The 19554-nt window shown below is 27.8% G+C and overlaps 5 protein-coding genes across 5 annotated transcripts; 2 read left to right on the top strand and 3 right to left on the bottom strand.

Annotated features, from left to right (window-relative positions):
• Positions 1 to 60: 60 nt before the first annotated feature.
• LOC113789647 (uncharacterized) lies at positions 61 to 2651 on the bottom strand. The gene is made up of 2 exons (XM_027339214.2): positions 2074 to 2651; positions 61 to 2013 (listed from the first exon to the last, which is right to left on the bottom strand). The coding sequence occupies exons 1-2, from the start codon at positions 2113 to 2115 to the stop codon at positions 262 to 264; spliced, it is 1794 nt and encodes a 597-aa protein (XP_027195015.2). The 5' UTR covers positions 2116 to 2651; the 3' UTR covers positions 61 to 261.
• Positions 2652 to 3566: 915 nt separating this feature from the next.
• LOC113789650 (uncharacterized) lies at positions 3567 to 5511 on the top strand. The gene is made up of 6 exons (XM_027339219.2): positions 3567 to 3613; positions 3838 to 4507; positions 4572 to 4737; positions 4796 to 5001; positions 5064 to 5330; positions 5385 to 5511. The coding sequence occupies exons 2-6, from the start codon at positions 4055 to 4057 to the stop codon at positions 5412 to 5414; spliced, it is 1122 nt and encodes a 373-aa protein (XP_027195020.2). The 5' UTR covers positions 3567 to 3613; positions 3838 to 4054; the 3' UTR covers positions 5415 to 5511.
• A 41-nt stretch (positions 5512 to 5552) lies between these two features.
• LOC113789651 (brefeldin A-inhibited guanine nucleotide-exchange protein 3) lies at positions 5553 to 12892 on the bottom strand. The gene is made up of 8 exons (XM_075819896.1): positions 12754 to 12892; positions 12503 to 12685; positions 9390 to 12403; positions 7843 to 9277; positions 7100 to 7778; positions 6429 to 7037; positions 6051 to 6367; positions 5553 to 5992 (listed from the first exon to the last, which is right to left on the bottom strand). Exons 1-8 carry the CDS (start codon positions 12836 to 12838, stop codon positions 5583 to 5585), a joined length of 6732 nt encoding a protein of 2243 aa, XP_075676011.1. The 5' UTR covers positions 12839 to 12892; the 3' UTR covers positions 5553 to 5582.
• Positions 12893 to 16243: 3351 nt separating this feature from the next.
• LOC113789652 (cytochrome P450 4c3-like) lies at positions 16244 to 18613 on the top strand. The gene is made up of 5 exons (XM_075820051.1): positions 16244 to 16693; positions 16756 to 17314; positions 17391 to 17640; positions 17722 to 17968; positions 18032 to 18613. Exons 1-5 carry the CDS (start codon positions 16381 to 16383, stop codon positions 18391 to 18393), a joined length of 1731 nt encoding a protein of 576 aa, XP_075676166.1. The 5' UTR covers positions 16244 to 16380; the 3' UTR covers positions 18394 to 18613.
• LOC113789655 (putative serine hydrolase) lies at positions 18390 to 19467 on the bottom strand. Its single transcript, XM_027339225.2, has 2 exons — positions 19316 to 19467; positions 18390 to 19246 (listed from the first exon to the last, which is right to left on the bottom strand). The coding sequence occupies exons 1-2, from the start codon at positions 19460 to 19462 to the stop codon at positions 18461 to 18463; spliced, it is 933 nt and encodes a 310-aa protein (XP_027195026.2). The 5' UTR covers positions 19463 to 19467; the 3' UTR covers positions 18390 to 18460.
• Between the last annotated feature and the right edge of the window lie 87 nt (positions 19468 to 19554).

The following is a 19554-nucleotide window of genomic DNA, read 5'->3' as shown; positions in this document are numbered from 1 at the left end:
GGTCCATTTAGAATTGCACTAAATAATATCAGATTTATAATGAAATGGATAATCAAAATATTTAAAGCGAAATATTTGTTTAAAATTTTAACAAAAACACATATATTAAATGGCAAAATTATATTATTTTGAATTATAAAATGTTGGATATGAAATAACATTAATATTATTTGAATAATAATGTGTAATAATAAAAATATATAAAATGCAATACATATGTCGACAAAAGGCAAATAATTCTTTAAATTATTGTTCTTATTTTCATGATTTTGATGATGTTGTTGGTTCTTCATAGCGACGAAGACGATCTTTGGTAAATTCTAATTCACGACTCATATCCTCTAGATTAGCTTGCAGATGCATATTTTTAGTTAAAATTTCTTCAACCATACGTTGTAATTTTCGATGTGCATCATTGATCTGTTGTCTAGAATTCTGTGTATCCGAACTTTTATCCCTTATATAGTTGATCATTTTTAATATTGAATTAATCGATGAAGTTGGTGATGATTTTTGTTGCTGTATGGGTATTTCATTAGTATTACCACCATTATCACCATTGGTTAAATTCTGAAGACATTGTTGAAGTTCATGTTCCAAAATATTAACACGCTCTTCTAATGACCATTTTTCTTGATGTAAGGTAACAATTGCTTCTAATAATTTATTATTCTCCGATTCTAAATATCGTTCTTTGGACATCCCGTTTGATGATTTTCGATTTTTTGACGTTGATAATGATTGTTGTTTAGTAGATTGATTTTGTTGAATATCATCCATATTTTTATTGTTTATATCACAAATTTCAAGATCAGAAAATTCTGGATCAATTTTACTAGGAACAATTGCCGATGATGATGATGATTGATCATTCATGTAAGTCCATGATCCGGTACTGCTACAACGATCGCTATTAGCCGTACCACTATTATTAATGGCCCATTCATTTGTTGTCGTTATTTTATTATTGTTTTGACCAGCATTCGTGTTGATTGTTTCTTGATTCAAAATATTTTGCAATTTATCTGCACGATTTTTTTCACTATTAACCAATTTTCTCAATTCTTTAAGATATTTAAGGCTTCTTTTCTCATTAATTTTTTTATCCTCTTCACATTCAACAATACGATTTTCAAGCGTTTTTATTTGTTTTTCAAAATCATTATTAATCATTTTGACTTCAGATGATTGTTTTTCCAACATTTGACATTGTTGATTCAATTTTTCAATATTCGAATCACGTTCTTCTATTAACTTTTCATATTTTTCAATACATTCTTTTAGCTGATTATCATTTAGCTCATTACAGTCATCATTTGATTGTATCACATTAGTTGATTCTTGTTGTTTTTTATTAATTTTATCAAAAATATTTTCGAATATGGCCTCTTTTTGTTCAAAATATTGAATAAATTTTTCAATTATAAGCTTAAAATCATCTAAATTTGTAATTGAATCAATTAGTTTCTGTTCGAATTGTCCATTAACAAGTGTTTGGTAATCTGATTCAATCCAGAATGAATCTGTTGTCGAAATATCAGTATGTGATTGACGTTGAAGCGATTTTTGTACATAACGTTCTATACATTCTTTGATTATTGATGCACATTTACTCGAATTTGTATCGAAATTTGAGAGTTCAGAATTTTTCAATTCTAATTGCTGAATTTTATTTTCCAATTCATTTATTTTTATCTGATAATTTTGTTCAATCATTTTTGCATTAAAAGATTGATTTGATTGATTATCATCATGATGAATATCATTTGTTGATGATAATGAAAATTGATGTAAACGTTGATCAACTTTAGCGGCAACATTTTTGGCAAATGTAAATGGATTCAATTTTTTCAATTTTTCAGTCGATTCATTTGTTGATGATATTGTCGTTGTTGTGGTCGATTGTCTTCGAAGTTGATCAATTTCTGCTCGTAATGTTTGATTCTCTTGTAACGATTTTCGTAGACTTACATCACATTGATAATTTTGATTTTTTAATTCACATAATTGTTCCTAAATTTTTAATAAAACAAAAAAAATTAATGACATTAATAAGAACGAATAAAACCTAACATTTAATCGACGAAATTCTTCATCCGAAAGTGTTGTCGTCATTTTGTGTATTGTTTTTTTCTGACGGAAGCAATATGTAAAAATGAAATTGTCATTTAATACAATCCAATCAAATCAAATGCGTAGTAGATGCAAAAATTCAAAAAATCTTATCAAAACGTATAAAATTTCATAAATCAAACAAAAATAATGAAAATCTGTTCATTAATGATAAAACAATGTCAAGAAGTTTTCCATAAATATCAAATGCTTTAAGATAATGATATTTTAATAGACCGGATTATTTGTTATTTCCCAATTATTTGATTATTTGTTATTATCAAATGTTTAAAAGTTTACTGAGTAATTTGTAAACATAGACACACACACACACATCTCGCAACGTATAGCGACACATTCATTTGTTATTGTATCTAACGATTTTCATTACGATTGTAAAAAAAAAGCTGGTCATGGATATATATCCCAAAACAAAATACGGCTAAAATCTATGGGAAATAACTCAGGTTAGAATTGATAGTGCCATCTTTTGCTTCTTAATTCAACTATTCTTCTTTTTTTTAAATGAACAAATCAAATCAAAATTATTGGAAATTATTGGCAAATGAAAAAAAACGTTTACAATTTACGTTTAATTTTCAGCCTTTATATACTAATTTTACAGGTATTGAATATTTTTTCAATGACTCATGCATTGAGCTAGAACACAAACGATGCATGATTCATACATGTTAATTAATTGATAAGTTTGTTGATAATCAAAAAAAAAGTTTTCCAATATGGAATAATAATCAAAAATCTTTAAAAAAAAACTAAGATAACATTACATGTATAGGAATTTTTTTAAAATAAAATCCTAATCAGATAGACAATCACCTTGAACTTTGAACTTCCAAAAGAAAAGTTTCTACAATCATACTGTATATCGATAAATAATGGTCACAACATAACCACTAAAAAACATAAGACCTTGATGGTTTGGAATTTGATCTCGTTCGATTTTCTTTTGTTCATTTTGGTGTCCGTGTTTTTTTTTGTTCGGTTCATTGCAAATGCTTATAATAGTAAAAATTGTTCATCCATAGCATCAATATTTTCATCCGAAAAAAATGGCCGAAGCAAAAACAGAAAAAAACGAATAAAAAAAAAGTTGTCCAATAACTAATCGACCTTGAATTCAAGTTTTTCATGCTTCCAAATGAAGCTATTGAAAGTTTTTTTTCTTCTTTTAATTGAATAATTCTATCAGAATGAATTGAAAACCCATAGTTATAATCATTATTATATGATGTTGATGATTCTCTTTAGGTTCTCTATATTCATTTATATTTGTTTGTTTGTCAAATATTATTTATAGATTATTTAGATATGTAATGGATATTTACCTGTAATACTTTACAATGCTATGTACGTATTTGTGTGTGTATGTATGTATGTGTATGTCTGTTTTAATGTTGTTACCTACAATTATTGATAGAAATCAACCTGTCATGGTGATCTTGTGGTTATTGATGGTGGTGGTGGTGGTGGTATTATGTGTGTAAGTGGTTTCTGTATTTTCAACAAGTTAAAAAGCTAAAAACACGAAAATCGATTATATTCATTTTTCAATAATTGTTTAGCGGCAAGGCGCGGCTAAGAAAATTGTTTCATTTTTTTTGAATAAAATCTTTTATCCTTCGTCTGATTTTTATATTATTTCAAAGTAATTCTGCTATTTAATTTTCAATGTCTATTTTTTGTGTATTTTTTTACTATTATTAGAATGGTTATTTATTTGATAAAAATGGTCTGATGTGACAATACAATCCTCAAAAACATTATCTTTTTAACATAATTTTTGGCAGACTTTGAATTTTTATTTTTACATGAAATATTTTCTTTGAACCAAAATATTGAAAAACATCACACAATAATAATTCAATTTGTGTCATTCTTTTTTTTATTTACAATCAATTTTGTTTTATAAATACCTTGCATAATGAGTATTAAATCGAAAATATCACCCATTTCATGGATGATATTAATAATATTGAAGATAATGAAATGTGATGCTCATCCATTCAGTGACAATCAAGAATCAAATGATCCATCAAGATGTATGGAATTTGAAGTGAATGAAATAGATGCTATTACATTTTTGAATAATGGTTCACGTTTAATTGTGATCGATAATGATTATTGGTTGTTGAATATTAATCGAAAAGAACTGCCAACACTTCAAACTAAACGGCCTATTATTGATTTGATTGCTCCAATTTGGCGGCCATCTTTAGAGACAATACTTCAAACATTAAAAATTATTGATTCAAATCGATCAGAAATTGATTTGGCTGAAAATAATCAATTTCGTATTGATGCCGCTGTCAACATTGAAATGAAAGTAGAAAATGGTCGATGTGTTCCAACTAATCAGTTATTAATTTATTCAACAGTAAGTTGTATCTTTAATTATATTTTTGTGCAATATCAAACATCTTTGATCTCATTAACATTAGTTACCCAATAATAATGGACCATTGATCACTGTTCACGAGAATAATTATGTTTACAGTTCACAAAATTTACTTGATTTTGATTTATTAAAAGCGGCAAAATCTGTGGATTTTACTAAAAATATTAATGGTATGACTTATTTCAATAATATGACCATCATTTTTCAAGGTACGTAAATCATTTCTCTATGGGTAAAATGGTTAATTAAATAATATTCATGTTTCAGGTAAATATTTCACAACCATACGATGTGTAAAGGATAAATGGATAGAAGTATTACACAAAGAAATCGATCAAGTATTTCCAAAAGCAATGATCGATCCAGATTCGGTTGATATGTCATCACCTAATAATGAGATTCAATATGATAATACTTATGTATTATTATTCTATCGTCAACAATATCTGGCATGCTCGGTACTTGGTGATGCTGTAAGTATTTCTTTATCAATGACATATAAAACTTTAATCAAAAAAAAATATGTTTTTGTTAGCCATGTGAAGGACCTTATAGTGTTATGACTGAGTTATTTAATGCTGATCACTTTTGTCATACTATTGATGTTGATGATCCTTATATGATTTTCTTCTTAGCGATTCTGATTATTGTCGTGGCAATGTTAGCTATAAAGTTTATGATTTCACGTGTTTTTAAGAAACCTGTAAATATAGGCGAAAAACAACATGTATCATATGCTTCATTAAAAACTGGTAATGATAATAATGCAACAAATGTCATAGGAATCGATTCTGAATCGAAAGTGAGTAATTTTAAATAAATAATATTACAAATTTAATGATTGTTTAATCAATAGCAATTGTCGACAACAAATGGAAAATCATAAACATCCTTGACTACCGTCATCATCATACTCATATAAATTATCATAATAATTTTAATCATCTGGTCAAATTCATCGAAATAAATTTTTTTTTCTTTAATTTTTCAATTTGATCATAATAATACTGTACGTGAGAAAAGATTTGTTTAAAAAAAAATAATAATAATAAAATTAATCAACAGGTGTATGTTCTATTGCCAGAAATTTGTCGGTCAATTTATCAATCCAAGAAAAAATGGCTAATTGAGTATTCTTATCGTAACTATTCATCCGGATCATCGTATGAATCAATTGTTGATATTGTCTTAACATATAACGATAAGAATGAAGATCACAGTCAATATGTTTTTGTAGACATCTGCTCAGTATGCCATTCCAAATTCGGATAAAAGTGTTCAAATCAGATTTAAGAAATTTCAATTGTTCATCATTCATTTCATTTGATTGTGATTCTTGTTTTGTACTAAGAAGATCGGGCTGTTGTGATAGATTAAATGATTGTTTACTTTTTTTATATTCATTCAGTAAGCGCGAAACATGATCCTGTGGCATTAATCTTGTTACTTTTTGATCAATCGACCCTGTAAATAGAAATTAATAATCAAATTCATTGAAACCCTTTAAAATAAAATAACTCACCAGATTCATCATAATCATATGTTTGAATCAGTGATGATGTTAAATTTCGATTATTTAATTTGTTTGCCGATTCTTGTTTCTGATTCATTTCATTCTTTTCACCATAAATAGTTCCAATTTCTGTAAATAATTCTTCCAAAGCTAGAAGATTCTCTTCGTTCCTGAAATTAGGATGTGAACACAAGAAAAAATTCACAGAAAACTGTGTAGACCAAACTAATGACGAAACTTGAAATAGATTTGGAATAAGATTTGAATGGGCTAAATGTCGTAAAAGAGATTTTAGACCAAATCTTTGATCAAATTTCATTGAATATCTATTCGAAAATCAAAATTATTAGTACGCAGAATCACCAACATTTAACAAATAATAATTACGTAAATGATTGTTTAAGCAGAAAACATAGTTCATTATATTGTGTCCATTGAAGATTTAATAAAGGGATAGATAAATTATCGCCATTATTATTGTCATAACAGATTTCATCAATATTTTCGTAAAAAAACGGCACAATTTCAGTAAAATGAGGTTTTACATTGAATGTCAATAATGATGATAATATTTGCAATAAAGTTAAATGATTATTGATTTGAATGATGAATAGATTGAATGAAATGCTTTGTTGAAGACCATTTGATGTTTCAATTATAATTGTGTGCGAAATAAATTGATTATCTTTTGAATAATTTTGGGAATTATTCTCAATTTGTTGTTGTTTATATTGGTCACCAATAAAAAATATTTGCCGAGCACGTTTCTGTATGTAATTGTTATTATATGACAAAGATGAAGTAGATGTTTGATTACGGATCGTGATGATTTTGATTTGTTCAAGATCATTGTTTATATCAACAGGTAGATTATGAAATGCATTTACCAACGACACTAAAGGATGAATGGTTAATTGATGTGCAATTCGAAAAGAATCGATTAGTATTTTCCATAATTTTGTTGTAAATATCCGATTCAATGATAATAAAAGATGTCTGTCAATGAATTGGAAAAAAATGCTTAAAATTTTCTATTAAATTTGTTTAAAGTGACATACTTGATCAATGATAATGCAAGAATGGATATCAAATCATGATAATTTCCGTTTAGACATTCAATGTATACCATTAATGTTTGTTGAAACATAAGGTCGCGTGATTCGTGTAAATTATTCTGCTTATGTTGATCGTTTAATGAATATTCGGCCAATAAAAATTTAATTGCTTGATTATTAAATACTTGTAACCAACTTTTCAGGAAAATATAAAGCTCGTCAATTTTATTATTATTGATTGTTTCTCTAAACAAACATTGTATCATTGGTAGATCAATATGATTGAAGCAATAGACTGAAAATTCCAATGTATCATCCATATCGGCGATTATTTGTATTAATGTGAAATAAACTTCCAATAACATTGGACGAAATTCTAAATGACTAAAACAAATGGTTGATGAATATTCATCCAAAAACAAGTACCAAATTTGCAGAAGTGAGCTTGAACGTTCGATGGGTGAATCTTTAAAATGATTTCGTGAAGCTTGTAGAAATTCTAAATTTATCTCCGAATCTATTGATGATAATGATTCTCTAATTTTTTCCAAATCTAATAAACGTGTCTTTTTGATTCGAACATGAAAATTTATGAACGAATCATCTGAGACTTCATTGATGGATCGAAGTATTTTCGAAAATTTTTGCAAACATTTCAGAAATATGATGAAAACTTCATTTTCTGTAAATTCATTGAATATTAATAATTTTATTAATAATGAGAATAACGATTTTGAAAAACTTACGATATTCTGTTATGGAATTGTCTATGAGATCGGTAGAAAAATTGCGAATCAAATGAAATATACAAGGTATAAAATCAACCGAAGCATATGCCAAAACATGCATATTATCTGTACGTAAAAATGCTTCGAATGTATCGGTTAAAATCTGTACATGATGACTACAATTAAATTTAGATTGTTGTAATGTATTCGTAGCTGTTTCATCAATCGAAAGTCGTAATCCACGTAAAGCTTTAAATATGGATTTCCAACCAGATCTTATCTCTTTCAATGCTCCTTCAACAAATTCACAAATAGAATATAGCACAAGTTCCTGTTGTGTTTCGGAATTGCACATTTCATATCGTAATAATTTTTCATATGGTTTAAATAATGATTCGTTAAAGTGAAAAAAATCTAATTCACTATACGACGATAAAAAAGCATTAATTATATCGTGTAATGAAGCTATTGCCTTTTTAGAAATATTAGTATCTTTATGTGTAGATGCTAGTACTAGATGTGATGAAACAGTCGGCCATATTTTCATAAAATGTAATAATGGTCTACCATTCCTAACAAATCGTAATACTACTTCGACCAAACGAAATAACATTAAGGATTTACCATCCTGACTAGACCATTGATCGGTATTCATCATTAATGTTATTCTCGGTTGCGATTGAGATCCATTCAACAAATTTATTTGATCATTTAGTTTGATTAATTGCATTTTGCTATAATCACATAGTTCACAGATAAAACTATACAATAGTGATAAATTACATTTTAATGGAATCGTTTCGAAAATTTGCGACACCAATAATGATAGATATTCGATAATATGTTCCATATCTTTAGAATCTGGTTCAAGTTCTTGTTTTTGTGTTTTAATTTCATTCAGAACAATATCGAATTGTTGTTCAAAATTCAAATATTCAGCTTCATTTATACCGGGAAATTGATTGAATGCTGTATGATCATAAAGATTTTGATAATGATCTGCATGAAGATTTGAATCAAAATTTGCATTACCCGAAGTAAATGACATTGAATTTGATTTAAGAATAGTATTGATTGAAACTCTAGCGCGGCTAAGTAAACTTGTTCGACTCGACCTAAATGTATAATTTTCTACATCGATGACAAATTTACATAGATCAAGAACATTTTTCCATATTCGTGGACAATGGCTTCCAATACGAATCGGACTTGTTAATAATGTTTTCAATGCAATTATTTGTGAAAAAGAAAAATTTGCATGTCCAAATGTTTGCTGAACAACATCGTTAGATGAGAAAGATTTTTTAAGCTCATTTTTATATTTCGGATTTTGTTGCCAAAATTTCGTAATGTATTGATAAAGAAGGCCATAAATTTTGTCAATTTGATTATAGTATCCAACTTTTTCGCAAATATCAAACAATACCAAAATTATCTGTATACTGACGTTTGTCTGTGATTGGTAAACAAACAAAGTAAAGAAAATTTAAAAAATAAAATAAAATTGATACAAAAATTGTTGCCTATTTATTTGAACGCGTTTTCAGTTGCTGTTTGATACTTACATTTTTGGTTTGGGCCAAAGAATGTTTGTTTTCACAATCGAATATCAAACAAACAGAACTTAAATAGGTTACATTATATGAATCGATTAATTGGACCATGTTTTGAAAAGTAAATTTTTTGCTTAATGCTTGTCGTAAACAAAGAATAATCGGCTCCCAAAAACAATGAAAAAATCTTTTTATCAATAGATTTAGTTGTTTACATCGATTTTGTCGATCATTCGAATCAATTTTCGGTTGATATTGTTGATAATAATGATTTTTTGTGGCCATTTGTTCAAGCCGAACATAATCGGATAATTTAAATGCATCTGGATTATTACGATCAAGAATATCAATATCTAAAAGAAATTTGACCAATGGCAATTTATTGAAATCTGACCGATATTCATTGTAAATTGAATCGAATAGATTTGTAGCTAGAACATTTTGATAGATTTCGGCCAGAAAATTTTGTGAAACATAAATGGTAATATGATAATCAAAAATGTCATCCACAAATGCTTTTTCACTGATTGGTATATTATTTTTAATATCATGTTCATAATAGTTTGAATATTGTAGTTTTAAATTGAATAACAATGTAAGATAAGTTGTTAAATAAATACCATCAGCATTGATAAATAGATTGTTGAATAGATCCTTATAATTTTGTATTTTTTCAATTTCTTCCTCTTCCAAATCAATCAAAGCAGATTTATTCACAGAATTTGATCGCATCAAAATATTAAGATTAATATATAAATTTTTGCAAAATAATGATGCGAATGATTGAATAGCTTCATCAACTGCGAATAAATTTCGACAATTAGCTAAGTCAGGTAAAATTTTTGACAATTTTCTAACGAAAATCTGTGCCAATGATCGTTCAAAAAAAGAAAGATTTGATGATTGAAAGTTTGAACGTTTGGTATAGCGAAACATTTTTGACATAACAAATGTTTCAACATTTGCATCGTCGGATTCAAGATTTACATCATCCTCATCATCATCATCATAGTTGTGAGTGCGAACATCGGAATCACTTGAAGATATTTCATCGAATACTGAACTATTTTCCAAACTAATTATTTCGTCACCAACATTTTTATCATCATGAACATTAACGAATGATAATTCACCACAATAAAGCATATTTAATTTTGACTCACTGTTTGTGAATCTCAAATGATCAACATCTAAATCTAAATTCAATGATGAAAGACGATGAAGATTTTCGAATGAAAGATGCAAACTTGAACTTTGAAATGTTGGAATCGGTTGTTGATTATTTGATTGATTACAAGACTCATCATTCTTTTTTCCCAATGGTAATGGTGGAGAAGATGATGATGATGATGAGGTTAATGTTGATGATGAAATCAATGCTTTAAGTTTGTCATGAAAATCAATATCTTCATAATTAGAACTATTTTGCGCTTTTGCACCACTTTCTGAATCAACTAGAATGTTTTTTCTTTCCTGAACAGTGTTACTGGACAATGTGAAAGATTTCGATTTTATTCGTGATTCAAGCGATGTAATCATATCATATCCATAAATTCTATCTTTGATCGATGAGAAATTTATAGGACGATCATATGGCTGTGGAGTACTATATTTAGCCATACGACTAGTCGAACGTAAACGATTTCGACTGGTCAAATTAACATTATTTAAGGTTGATTCGAATGTTTTTTTGTTTCGTTCAACATATGAACAGATCATTTTTGTGATTGAAGAATTTAAAATTTTTGAATCACCATTGTTAAAGCTGTCCATATTTCGATCAGATGAACCGTTTTCAAGAATGACAATGTTTTTCAACGTACTTAATAATGATGCTAAACAAACTAAACTCGATTGATTAAGAATCAAGTCGTCACAAAGGTTTGCCTCTTTGATTGCATCCATAAATATCTGAAACAAATCTAAATGTTGTGAATTAGAAACTGATGGCCCGAACAAACATATTGGATCACTGATTAGAACCAAAACCAACAATGGATTTTTGAATATTTCTTGCATATAGATTAATGAATCAAGTCTTTGTTTCAATGGTGGTAATAGAAATATTCTATAAAATAGAGCTTCCAATATGGGACGCATTGAATTTTCCAGGCCGAACAAACGAAGTAATTCTATTGATATTTTATATATGTATTGACGTTCCTGATAGTTCAAACCATTCAATGTATGATGTTTTCGATTGACCGGTGAAGTTAAATGCAATCTTTCAGATCCACGACCGAAAAATGTTGTCTGATTTTTTTCATCATGATGATTTCCCATTAACGAATCAATGGGATTCACATTCGAAACTGCAATAGTCGATGTCGGATTCAATATATGAATAAGAACGGGTGCCAAATATTTCCATATGATTTCCATCAATCGGTTTGTCATATGTTTCCATGCATCCGGTATGGTTAATAAAATGAAATGTATACATTTTAGATAGAAACAATTGAATGTTTTTATCAAGATAAATATTTCGACTTTGGTTTCATTAACCGATGATTTGATGCGTTCATTATCACCATGTTTATCTATTTTGTGACGCGATAGTTCTACTTCATTCAAAAAGCTAACTTTCGTTTCAAGTTTTTTGATCAGAAATAGCATTAGATGAATAAAATCCTGTGATGGTTTGCTATTTTCTTCACTCGATATTGATTGATGACGATGTTCGACAATTTTATTTTTTACAAAATAATGACATACTTGTCCGGCTGTCATATTGATTGCAGAAAAAACTTTATCCTGATTAGAATTTCTATGTACTGTGAACAAATTTCGTAATGTTGATGAAGCTCTTTGACTAGAATTAGCCGAACCAATTGAACCTTTAAGAACATATTCTTTGATCTGTTTATGACAAAGTTCAATAATGTCTATCACATGAACAATAGTTAAATGTTTTACGAAAGTAGCCGAAACTTCGATGATGAAACCCAACAATTCAAGCGACATTAATGCACCATTTTTATTAAATATATTACAATATGATTTTAATATCTGGTTTATCGTATATTCTAAAACATAAAATATTATTATCATTATTAGATAAAATATGTAAAATATGTAAGGATGTAATAATAAAGATACAAATAATAATATTAATCATTACAAACCTTTTATTGAATCATTATTTGATTCGTTTGTTTGCCGGATGTAAAGTTTTAGCAAATCGATGCTCAATAAATTCAATTTCGATACATTATTTTCAACACATATTTTGAACAATTGTAATATCAATTGCAGATGTTTTTCCTGTTGTTGAACATTCGATTCAACAAGATCAGCCTGTATTGAATCTGATATGGATAGAAATCATTGATAGAAAAACAACACCAATTTACAAAAAAAGAAATAAGAAACAAACCTAGAATAACATCACAATATTTAGCCAAATCGGCGGACATATTATGTGAACATTCATTACGAATTTCAATAATAATTCTTTCCATTGTTAAACAATAGGAAATTGATTATTTGAAAACAATTTTTCAAATAAAATAATCATTAAACTGAAACAAAGAAAAAACATATGTCTTCAGAATAGAATTCTCTGGAATAAAAATTGTCATCGTCATCGTTATTTACTGATGTTGAAATCAGTTTAACAGTTGTTTGTTGGATCGTATGGATCATTGAAGAATCGAATGTATATCACTCAGCATTCCTCACTCATATATAATGAATGGGAATGAGTAGCATTATTGATAACCATACAAATTCTATGGACCCTTGTTTCGCGTATCATTTTTCATTACTACTACTACCGGTTTTTTTATCATTCATTACTGCTACTACAAATATTTCGAATTCGAATTCGAATTGTTTGTTTTTTTATCTGTTACCCTAATCGTACCAAAACTTATTATGAACAAAATCTCGTTTCGAATATTTTTCTTCGATTGGAAAAAAAAATTTTTTTGGAAAAAAAAACTTATCCATCAATTAGCATGTTTCCGTAACAGAAAAAAAACATCAACAACAAAAAAGGAAAAAACCTACACTTTTCATCATCATCATCATCATCATCGTTATTGATCAAATCATTGAATGACCATTGATAATAATGTTGTTGGATGCTGTTAGCAAATACTTGATCATAATTTTGAATAGAAGATGAACAACAACAAAATTTCTTTTGTCATCAAAAAAAAAGTCCAAAAGGAAAAATGTGTTTAAAATAAAATAAGAAGAAAAAAAATCCTGGAACTATACAGAAATCCATTGAACAGAAAAAAAATTTGTCAGTCCATTGCACTTTCGATTATTCAAACTTTCTTATTTTTCTTTTATATATAAACAGTATAATAATTGTATGAACGACACACAATTGTTGCCACAATAATCATCATCATCATTATCATCATCATCATTCATTGATGATTTGTCGGATGACGTTTGTTCCAATCACACAAAAGACCTAAACAAGAAATGTTTATTCACATTTATAAATGGTCATTATTGGAAAATTTGTTTGTATTGAACGATTGTATGTATTATGATTTTCAGCAAAATAACATCCATATTATCAAGAAAAAAATCGGAATGGAATTTGTTTTCTATATATCTATCCATCCAAATCTAAATACGATGAATATTTTATATGCCAGAAAAAAAATTCATTTTCATATTGTATTGCACCATTATCCACTCCAAAAATTAAAAAAAAAATAAATGAAGCATTTTGAATAAAGCAACATCAACCAAAAAAAAAAAATTGAGATCAAAAATGACAAATAGAAAAACATTTAATGATGAATTGATTTAAGATTTCATTTTCAATTTCAATTTCAATTTAACATTCATGAGAAATATCAATATTTATTGTATGTTCATGAATATAACATTATATAACATTGACCATCGATTGATCCTGAAAAAAAAAAATGTTTTATATATCAAATCAATCGTCAACGTCATGGCATTGACAATGGCCATTTTTTTTCTAACAAAAAACAACAAAACAAATCTCATTCTAAATCAAACAATTATATAGGAAAAACAAAAAACAAAACAATGAACAATCATTATGGCATAACACTTCATCATATGTGGTGAAGAATTTTATTTAAAATCTTCAAATTATATAGTACAAATAAATAAAAATTTGTTCAAATCAATTCAAATTGGAATTCAAATAGATTGATAATGTTATAGCCACCAGATATGACAGATGTCATCATCAATCAAATGAAAAATGAAAAAAAAAACAAAACAACAACCAGTTGACTCCAACGGCATAGTTAAATAAGAAAAAAAAATTTGGAACAAATTGTTGTTCCAAATGAAACACACTTACTTAGAAAACAAAAAACAAAACAATGTGTAAACATTGTTTGTCAAAGATTATAATATGATTTAAAATCATCATCATCATCATCAAAATAGGAAGGAAAAGAAAATTAATAGGAAAAAACCTCCACTTGACATGTTTGATTATAAGTCATCGAATAATTCTTCTTCTCCTTTTTGTTGTTGTTGTTGTTGTTGTTGCCCTTGTTGAACAAAAAAAAAGCAAAGATAATTCACAATCCATTTTGATTTGATCATGAACAATGAAATGAAAAGAACCATGGATATAACAATAATAATTTTGTATTGGAGGCCAGTGTCAAGTGATTTTGTTTTTGTTGTTGTGAGGATGACATGCTGATTGGATTGAATCAAAAAGAAAAAACGACTGAATTGAATCGATTTTTTTTCTGTTGTTGAAAAGAAATTTTCATTTTCTAAAAAATTTATTTTTCATAAGAATGTTTCAATTGATTTTACTTCCTATTCTTTTTTCCTTTTTTTTTTGATAAAAAATGATTTTGAATAAAGCATAATGGTGATGTTTTTATGTTTCGCTTTTGGTTAAATTATCTGACCTAATTATATTCTGTTGAACAATACACACACACATTGACTTTGACATTCACAATTGTTTTTTGCAACATTTTTTTTTTTTTTTTTTTGGTTATTTGAATTTTTAGAGGCCATGATATAATTGTGTTTGATTAGGTTTTAGGCATTGTTTCATTGGTTGAATCATTGTTTGATGGCCAAAATTGATCATCATTAATTAAATCAAAGAAATGATTTTTATCTTCATTTTTTCTGTTGTTACAATCATGTCATTCGATTCGGTTAAACCAAATTTCATTAAAGTTAGTTATTTAGCATCCGAATTTGTTTTTGTTTGTTCTGAACAACTTTTTCCTTTTTTCTTTTGGTCTCACTCTCACTCTCTCCCAACCAAATAAGTTTCGGTTGATAATCAATTTAAAGAAAAATGCTAATATTATTTACTAACCAAATCTAATGAATTCGCAGATAATGTCAATAACAGATTACATTAATTAATGTTTATTTATTTGTTTGAATAACAAATTTCAAAAACAATTGAATTTTATTGTTTAAGATTTTCCACAATTACCTAAACACATATATAAACACACACACATTATAATCAAAATGAACAACAACAACAAGAAACAGTTTATTCGATTCAAAAATATATGAAAAATTCATTCATTCTCTTTCCAAATGGTTTTTGTATTTCTCATTTTCTTTCGTTTCTGGTCATTTTCGTTGTCTCTTCTATATCGTCCTTTATCGTTTCCTTTGAAAAAAGTTATTTTCTTTTCATTTCGAATGAAAAGAAAAATCTTATTGATGAATATGAATAAAGAAGTATAGCAAAATGTAAAATAAAAAAAGGTGTTGTTTGACAATCAATTCATCATCGACATTTTTTTTTTGTTGAAGAAAATTGACTTTTTTTCTAGTTCCTTTTTTTATCAACATTATCCATATTTTTTTTTTTTTTTTTTTTTTTTTGGTATATAACCAACGATTTAGATGATCATTCGAATTTTTTCCGTTGTTGTTCACGTGTTAATGATGATGACATTTGTTAAATTTTGAATATTACTTATTAAAAATTTGTGTGTGAACTTTTTTGTTTTTGTTTTGAATATTCATTTTGTTTATTGAAAATGTAATTAAAAAAATGGCATTATTATTCAATAATATCAATTGTTTAATGAATCAATATAGTATGACTATAGAATCACAATCATGGGAAAAATTATTATCAGCAACAACATCATCGTTTATTATATCATCATCATTGATTAAATATCTTATTTTAACATCGATATTTACATTTATTATTATACATATTATACGACGACAATATCAATTAGTAACATTAGTGAATAAAATTCCCGGTCCACCTGTAAATCCATGGGTACCATGGCTTGGTCATGCATATATTGTACTTGATTTAGATCGTTGCCGTTATCAACATGGTACATATGCTTGTAAGTATAAAAAATTTTTATTTATTTTATTCAAAATATTTATTGATTATTTTGAATGAAAGTAATCTATCAGATGGTATCATCAGTGAATAAAATCTATCAACAAGAAGGTATATGTCGAATGTGGATTGGTTTAAAACCATTAGTATTACTTTATCGACCAGATGATGTTGAAGTTATATTGAATAGTAATACGTTAACACAAAAATCGGCTGAATATCGATTTCTAAATTCATGGCTTGGTGAAGGATTAGTTACAAGTGGTCGACAAAAATGGCGAATTCGACGTAAAATATTAACACCTGCATTCCATTTTCGTATTATTGAAGATTTTCTACCAATCATCAATGAACAGTCAAATATTTTGATTGCTAAATTAAATCGATTAACATCAAATCATACGAATGATATGGATGTTGTACCAGTTATAACATTATGTATGTTGGATATTATCTGTGAAACAGCAATGGGTGTTAAATTGAATCTTCAGGCAAATTCCGATCATGAATATGTTGAAGCATTATATAATATCAGTAGAATCTTTTTGATTCGTTTAATGAGACCATGGCTATGGCCAAATATAACATTCAATCTAAGCTCTTCTGGACGATTATTCAACAGGTTTGTAACTGAATTTCTGACTTTAAATTAATTGCTAAATGATAATACAAAAAAAAACAATTGTTATTGATCATAGATCTGTCGAACAGACAAAAAACTTTACAATGAAAGTTATCAAAGAAAGACGTGATGATTGGATGACATATTTATCAAGCAATCAAAATGATCAAACAATGATAAATGATTTTGATCAGATTAAAACATCTAAATTCTTTAAAAATAGTAATCGATTAGCTTTTCTTGATCTATTGCTACAACATCATCTGGTGACAAAAAAATTAACATTAGAAGATCTACGGGAAGAAGTGGATACGTTTATGTTTGCAGTAAGGATATGATGAAAATAGGAATTTTTTTTAATGATTATTTACTCATGAAAAATAAACCTTTTCTGATATGCTAAATAGGGACATGATACTACATCGCATGCAATTAGCTGGACATTATATATGTTAGGTATACATCAAGATATTCAAGAAAAATTACGCGAAGAAATCGATAAAGTGTTTGATGATTGTAACCACTCTGATATCGATCTATCAATTGAACAAATTAAACAATTAAAATATCTTGATTGTGTTATCAAAGAAGTACAGCGGATATATCCTACGGCGCCATTCATTGGACGTGATTTAAGTGAAGATACAAAAATCAGTAAGTAATGTTTGAATGGAAACAAATTCAATTAAATGATTATTATTTTGATTAAAAAAAAAGATGGTTACATCATACCAAAAGGAACTACTGTTGGAATATTTACCTATGTATTGCATCGTGATCCAGACATTTATCCTGAACCGGAAAAATTTGTACCAGAAAGATTTTTACCAGAAAATTGTAGCGGAAGACATCCATTTTCGTTTATACCATTCTCGGCTGGACCAAGAAATTGTATTGGGCAAAAATTTGCAATGAATGAAGTGAAAATTGTCATTGCTAAAATTATACGAAATTTCTATCTTAAATCAATTGATCCACGTGATAAACTTGTCATTGTTGGTGAAATGATACTACGTTCGATAAATGGGTTAAAAATTTCATTTGTTCAACGCAAATTAGAACAAAAACAAAACGATTAAATAAATTTGATATTTAATTGTAACAATAATATTGATTATAAATTGAAAATTGAATTCTAACAATTTTTTAATTGAGATTAATAAAATCATTAATCAATGATGAAACATTGGACGGATGAATTAGATGAACATAGTGATCACCATCGACTTCATGATATTGAAATGTTGAACATTTTTTTCGATAAAATTCAATAAATTCTCTATCGTGTTGACATCGCAATGTATGATGTGTACTGCGTGCACGTAATATCATTAATTGACATTTTAAACCATCTAAATAATTTTTAAATTGAGATTTTTCAAATTTTCTTCGTATTATACAATTAAGACGTGGATCACGTCGAAATGTGACTGTTCCATTGTTTTGAAAATCAACTGCACGTTGCATCAAACAGAATGCGGCATTTTTGTTTAAATTACCATTAAAGTGTGTTTGTATCACAACATTGATCGCTTTATCGACATCAAAACTATAATTTGGTCTATGTGATATATTTTGAGTCCGTAAAAACAATGAAACGCTATCCATTGATTCTTTGGCCAATTTATCGGGTTCATAAAGTCGTGGTTTAATCGTATCGATCATTATCAATCGGTCTACGATTTCGGGAAACAATGCTGCAAAATCAAGTGAAGCTAAAGCACCCATTGAATGTGCAATGATGGTAACATTGGATTTCCAATTTAGATATTCTAAAACTTGCTTAATCGCAATCACCCATGTTGAATCAGTGTATGGAACACCTTTAGGCAAATGACTACTGGATCCATGACCAGGTAAATCCATTGCAACAATATACATTGATTCGGAAGAAAGCTGAGGAAAAAGTTGATCAAAAGTTCCAGCATTGTCCTATTAGAAAATTGATCAATATGTAAATGATGAAAAAAAATAAATGGTTCAATGTAAATCGAGACATACCTGCCATCCATGAACGGCAAGAACTTTTAATCGTTCAGGACTATTATGGTGCCATGTTTTAGCTGAAATATGACCATAATTTGTCGGTATTATTAATTCATTGATTTCGAATTCATTATTTGAATCGGAACATACTGATGATGCCATTTGTTCTTTCACAATTAGATCAATCAGCTTTTAATTTTTATCCGTTGCCATATGACGATTGAGGAAAAATATTTAGCAATGAAAATGATCGT

The sequence above is a fragment of the Dermatophagoides pteronyssinus genome, unplaced genomic scaffold (genome assembly GCF_027571235.1).
Source record: "Dermatophagoides pteronyssinus isolate colony J.1.1.1.1 unplaced genomic scaffold, Derpt_VIB-CSIC_2022.12 sq0005, whole genome shotgun sequence".
NCBI lineage: Eukaryota > Metazoa > Arthropoda > Arachnida > Sarcoptiformes > Pyroglyphidae > Dermatophagoides > Dermatophagoides pteronyssinus.
This window is presented reverse-complemented; position numbering and strand designations above follow the sequence as displayed.

What these genes read in the sequence shown, in the direction of transcription:
- LOC113789651 (XM_075819896.1), bottom strand. Translation starts at nt 12,838, where the DNA reads ATGGAAAGAATTATTATTGAAATTCGTAATGAATGTTCACATAATATG. An exon ending in CTTGCATTATCATTGATCAA is followed by an intron (nt 7,038 to 7,099) that starts GTATGTCACTTT and finishes ATTCATTGACAG; the next exon opens with ACATCTTTTATTATCATTGA. An exon ending in CTGCTTAAACAATCATTTAC is followed by an intron (nt 6,368 to 6,428) that starts GTAATTATTATT and finishes ATTTTCGAATAG; the next exon opens with ATATTCAATGAAATTTGATC.
- LOC113789655 (XM_027339225.2), bottom strand. Translation starts at nt 19,462, where the DNA reads ATGGCATCATCAGTATGTTCCGATTCAAATAATGAATTCGAAATCAAT. An exon ending in TTGCCGTTCATGGATGGCAG is followed by an intron (nt 19,247 to 19,315) that starts GTATGTCTCGAT and finishes ATTTTCTAATAG; the next exon opens with GACAATGCTGGAACTTTTGA.
- LOC113789652 (XM_075820051.1), top strand. Translation starts at nt 16,381, where the DNA reads ATGGCATTATTATTCAATAATATCAATTGTTTAATGAATCAATATAGT. An exon ending in TCAACATGGTACATATGCTT is followed by an intron (nt 16,694 to 16,755) that starts GTAAGTATAAAA and finishes TTTGAATGAAAG; the next exon opens with TAATCTATCAGATGGTATCA. An exon ending in AAGTGAAGATACAAAAATCA is followed by an intron (nt 17,969 to 18,031) that starts GTAAGTAATGTT and finishes TTAAAAAAAAAG; the next exon opens with ATGGTTACATCATACCAAAA.
- LOC113789650 (XM_027339219.2), top strand. Translation starts at nt 4,055, where the DNA reads ATGAGTATTAAATCGAAAATATCACCCATTTCATGGATGATATTAATA. An exon ending in TATGACCATCATTTTTCAAG is followed by an intron (nt 4,738 to 4,795) that starts GTACGTAAATCA and finishes TTCATGTTTCAG; the next exon opens with GTAAATATTTCACAACCATA. An exon ending in GCTCGGTACTTGGTGATGCT is followed by an intron (nt 5,002 to 5,063) that starts GTAAGTATTTCT and finishes TGTTTTTGTTAG; the next exon opens with CCATGTGAAGGACCTTATAG.
- LOC113789647 (XM_027339214.2), bottom strand. Translation starts at nt 2,115, where the DNA reads ATGACGACAACACTTTCGGATGAAGAATTTCGTCGATTAAAT. An exon ending in AAGAATTTCGTCGATTAAAT is followed by an intron (nt 2,014 to 2,073) that starts GTTAGGTTTTAT and finishes TTAAAAATTTAG; the next exon opens with GAACAATTATGTGAATTAAA.